Below are 4,658 nucleotides of genomic sequence, written 5' to 3'. Positions count from 1 at the left end.
TTTGCGAGGTGGATTTGATTCGACATTTGCGTCGTCAAAAATTAAGTGAATAGGGAAGTGGTCAGACGTTAAGTCGTGTACAACTTCGAGTTCGAATCCCGAGTTCACACGTTTATTAATAACGATGTCTAGAACATCTGGGAGAACCCCCACACGCCCTGTGTCGTGTGTGGGCTCCATGGGAGCATGAATTTGGTAGTTGTGATTTAATTGGTGGTTATAAAGAATTGTACCATTCTGTGTGGCTCGCCTGCTGTTCCACTCTCTGTGTTTAGCATTTATGTCTCCTAAAGCGAGGAAGGTCGGGGCCGCCCCATACAGGGCGTCCAGATCAGCCTCGCTCAGGGACCTACCTGGTCGCGCATACATAGAAATAATTTTTATGTTTTGCCTGTTAATAGTTAGGTTAATGGCTATCGCTTCAAGATTGTGAAAAGCGGGGAGCTGCCACTCTGTGTGCTTTATACTTTTATGAACAAGAAGAGCCACTCCTCCGCCTCTGTGATTTACTCTGTCGCGCCTATAGATTACATAATTTAATATAGTAATTCTATCAGTCGGAGTTAAGTGGGTTTCATTAATCGCAGCTATTTTTATTTTGTATTTTTCTAAGTGGTGAATTAATTCCGGTATTTTATTTTTAATGCCGCGTGCATTCCAGAATAGGAGGGACTTAAGACTATGGGCCGCGGTTGGTATGCAACACTGGGCCGGATTACGAGCTGCCATTAAGCTTGGCAGCAAGTGTTTGTACGAAGCCCATCATGGCTTGGACTTTGTCAGGCAGGGAGATGGCTGGGTCGCACCATATTACCATCAACTGGCACATGGGGACGATTGTTTCGGCCAGTGTCGAGTCCTTGTTAAAGGTACTCGACTTTGTCAGTACTTGCATGAAGTCAGCCAAGCCAGGTTGGGCTGGCTGCTCCGTGCGCATGGGCGGGGCTGTCGGCTGCTCTGAGGCCAAGTCGATCAGCATGTCAGCCTCAGGAGCAGGTGCTACCTGGGGCTGCCTGGGCGGGGGCGTTCGCTGCGCAGGGGCTGCTGGAGCCAGTCTGGTGGCCAGCGGCTTGGGCTGGGCAGGCTGCTTATCGCGAGCAGGCTGCTGTGCCCTCTCCTGGGGGGGCTGCTGCGGTTTGCCCTGGCCATTTTTGTGGCCAGTGGCATTTTTCTTGGGCCCCTGGGGCCCCCTTGGCTTGCGCAGCCAAGGGTTGTTGGCCAGGACTGCGTACTCCAGCTCGTTGTACCCCTGGCTGCACTGCTGCAGAGGTGTCCAGGGGTTGACGCCAGCCTGGGCCATGTACTGGCCGAAAGTGGCGGGCGGTGGGTACCTGGGGGGGCCCCAGGGATTCTGCCTGGGGGGGCCCTGGTAGCCTGAGGGGCCTGACTGCGGAAGCTGGGCAGCAGCCCGCCTATTTTCCCGCACGTCGCGGCGAGACTGTTGCTCGCGCCTCTTGCGGACGTCGGGGGGCAGGTGACGGCGGGTCTCCTTCTTATAGGCCTGGCAGCCCTTGAAATTGGCGCAGTGTGCCTCTTTGCAATGAGCACACTTCTTGTGGTCAGGGTTGCCCCCATTGGGGCAGTCGGGGGCGCGGTGTGGCCCGCTGCACCACCGGCACACTGGGGCAGCATGGCAGGCCTTGCCAACATGGTTATAGCGTTGGCAAACGCTGCATTGGGCGGGGCCTGAGGGGCGCCTGTAGTCGACGACACGCACCAGCATGCCGCCGAACTCTGTCAGGGAGTAGATGCGCTCAGAATCGCACGTCTGAGGCACCTCAATGACCAGGGCGTCGCATTTTTCCCTGCGCAGCCGGTTCTCCAAGAACCAGTGGTTCTGGACAGGCAGGTTCAGGGCTGCAAATTCCTCCTGGAGGAAATCGGTCGGGGTGTGGCGGTGTACTCCGCGCAAGACGAATTTCTTGGGCACTTCGTCACTCTGAAGGAGGACGGAGTGCTGGGCGCCTATCGCCTTAAGGGCCTGGACTGCCCTTTGGTAGTCCGGGACGGACGCAGGATTGACCTGGATCTCGTCCTTGCCGCGGTTTTGGCAGGTGAACTTTTCCGCCAGGGCCTGCTTGAGGGCGGTGTATACCCTTGGGTACGTGTGCCCCTGGTCTAAAAACACGAACAGGGGCTTCACTCGGAGCTTTTTGGGCGGTGCCGCAGCTCCGGCGGCATGGCCTGCAGTTGGTTGTGGGCGAGGGGGGGAGGGGCCCGCCTCGTCGTCGCTGCTGCCTGCACCGGACACCTCCGTGTGCAGGCGCTTGTTGCGCTTACCAGTGGCAACACTCCAGCCACTGGATTGATCGTTGCTAGGCCCTGAGGGGGCCTCGCTTTCTGTCATCTCGACAGCGTCGCTCATGTCGTCGTGGTAGCCTACGCTCGGGTCCACCCACTGACCGTCCCCCGGGGCTAAGTTAGCCGGGTTCAGGCTAGGCTATAGGGGAGCTAGCTCCCCGGGTGTTGCCGAGTTGTTGGTTGCCAAAACTTACGTCACCGCAGCTCACTCTTACCGCCTGTGCGCATGTAGCACACAGGCACCTTTCAATACACCGCTGGGTAGCACTAAGAAGTGCTAACCACAGCTTGGGCGTCGTTGATCTGGAAGGTCACGTCGAGCAGCTCCGGGACACGTCCGTCCTCCACGAAGGCGCAGCTGGAACTCCTCTCTCCTAAATGCCATCAGAAATTTTTTTTTTTTTTTTTTTTTTTCCTAACCTAAGTTTAAAACTAAGTGTATTGGGAGGGGTCCGGGTTAGGGAGAGACTCTAAGTGCGTCTCAGGCCGAAGCCTATACGCTCTAATCATGCAGGGGGTACCATGCAGAGAAGGGAACATGCATATGTGCTAAGGAGGGGGATTGGCCAGCCATGGCAGCAATTGGCGCCATGACTAACTCCCCTCACTTGACTATTCTAGACTATACTAGATAAGTTGGGCCCAGGTAAAACCTGCATAGACACAGGGAAAACCCTGGGCACTTACATGCGGGATGCAAAAATTCATGCATTAATTTCATGCTGGTTGGTTACGGGAGTAGAAGGATGGCTCAGGAAGAAGAGTTGGAAGAGTAGAAAATGTCTACTAAGCAAGGGCGGGCACTTGGGCATTTCTGTCCGCATTTTAGTTTGGTAGGACTGGTTTTTAGGGGGCGACTTTAGTCGTTTCCCGCCAGGCTGCCAGCCAGCCAGGTTAGCTGAAAAAGAAGTACATATTGCAGCTGTATATATATGACCGCAGCTCCCAGGTTGCCCCAGCTGCCACGGTCATGCATGCCCGACACATTGTGCTGCCAGCCTGGGCATGTCAATCATCGGCTAGGCCAATGTTGCATATTTGCACCGCAGGACGTGGTCAGGCACATGGTCAGACACCTATTATGTTCACTTAATATATTTTAATCTAAGGGACAGTCAGGACATATGTGTGTAGTTCATTAGGGCCCCGATGGGCCAAAAACGCGACTGGTTTCATTAGAACCCCGCTGGGTCAAAAACGCGACTGGTTCAGCGATCGGCGCAACGAGTGTAGTGGGGGTGTGGGGGCCTTAATTCCGACACATGTTGCTGCCAGCCTGGGCATGTCAATTATTGGCTAGTCCAATGTTGCATATTTGCACCGCAGGACGTGGTCAGGCACACGGTCGGAATCCTATTAATTAATACTTAATATTATACTTAAATTAGAATGCAATATAATATAATATACCACCCTACTGCACCCACCATTGCTGCAGCATTCCACTCGTTGGCAAGGTCAGCTTCAACGGTGTTTATTTGCACTGACAGCTGGCGGCACAGCAGAGTAGCATCTAATTTACTATTATTTAAATTACTCAGCCCTCCGAGTATTTAAATAAATTTAATCTAAGTTTCGAGCTGCCTTGTGTGGGTTTAAATAATTAAATTATTTAAATAAGCTATGAGTTGAAGTGAAACCTTGCAGGTTAAATGCCTATGCGAAAGCAGTAGTCAGTAATTCAAAATCTCATGTCTTTCAGAAACACAACCAGCACTGGGGGTGAAACCAACCAGGCCGGCCATGACCATCAGTCATAGAGAGTCAGCCCTAACATGTCAGGCAGTGAACTCCTGGGAGTCGAACCACCACCCGCATGCTTCGGACCATTTTGAATTAGCATTCAAACAGGTTGGTCGTGCATGTAATTGTGTGTTGGCTGGAGGGCGCCGTGTAAGCCTAGTGGGAAGGCTCTACTCATAACATGTTCTATGAGCTGTTTGGGTGACGCGAGCTCCGCGCGCGAGTGTGCGCGCACGGAGCCGGGGAGGTACTGCGCCGGCTACTAGTTTTGTTTGGAGGGGGTCGTGCGCTGGTTGGCTGTCAGGCTCGGCCAATCAGGGGGCGCCTCGCCCGCAGCTACGGCGGGCGGTGCGCCAGGATTGATTTCGGAAGCTTATACTTCTGTGTATTATTTGGATCATAGTTTCCAAGGGAGGAAATATGTGGATTTAAATTATTTACGCATTTATCGTAAAAATTTTGGGTTGTGCGGATATAAAAATCTTGCAAAGTTTCAGTGTTAGTTTCACTGTGCAAGTTCTCTACTGGACAGTATATCGGGGCGTCTGCAGCGATTCGAATGCATCTATTCTGAACTCGCTGCAGTTTTATTAGATGGCAGTATGCTGCAGTAG

At 53.1% G+C, this 4,658-nt stretch overlaps 1 protein-coding gene across 1 annotated transcript; it reads right to left on the bottom strand.

The window, feature by feature from the left end:
• Positions 1 to 889: 889 nt before the first annotated feature.
• Positions 890 to 1,510, bottom strand: LOC134546061 (basic salivary proline-rich protein 1-like; the record flags this gene model as incomplete). Its single annotated transcript, XM_063388668.1, has 1 exon — positions 890 to 1,510. A coding segment is annotated over one exon (621 nt), but the record flags the coding sequence as incomplete, so codon positions are not given.
• Positions 1,511 to 4,658: the final 3,148 nt, after the last annotated feature.

This window comes from Bacillus rossius, unplaced genomic scaffold (genome assembly GCF_032445375.1).
Source record: "Bacillus rossius redtenbacheri isolate Brsri unplaced genomic scaffold, Brsri_v3 Brsri_v3_scf967, whole genome shotgun sequence".
Taxonomy (NCBI): domain Eukaryota; kingdom Metazoa; phylum Arthropoda; class Insecta; order Phasmatodea; family Bacillidae; genus Bacillus; species Bacillus rossius.
The sequence above is the reverse complement of the archived record's forward strand: the minus strand, read 5'-3'. Positions and strand labels throughout refer to the sequence as shown.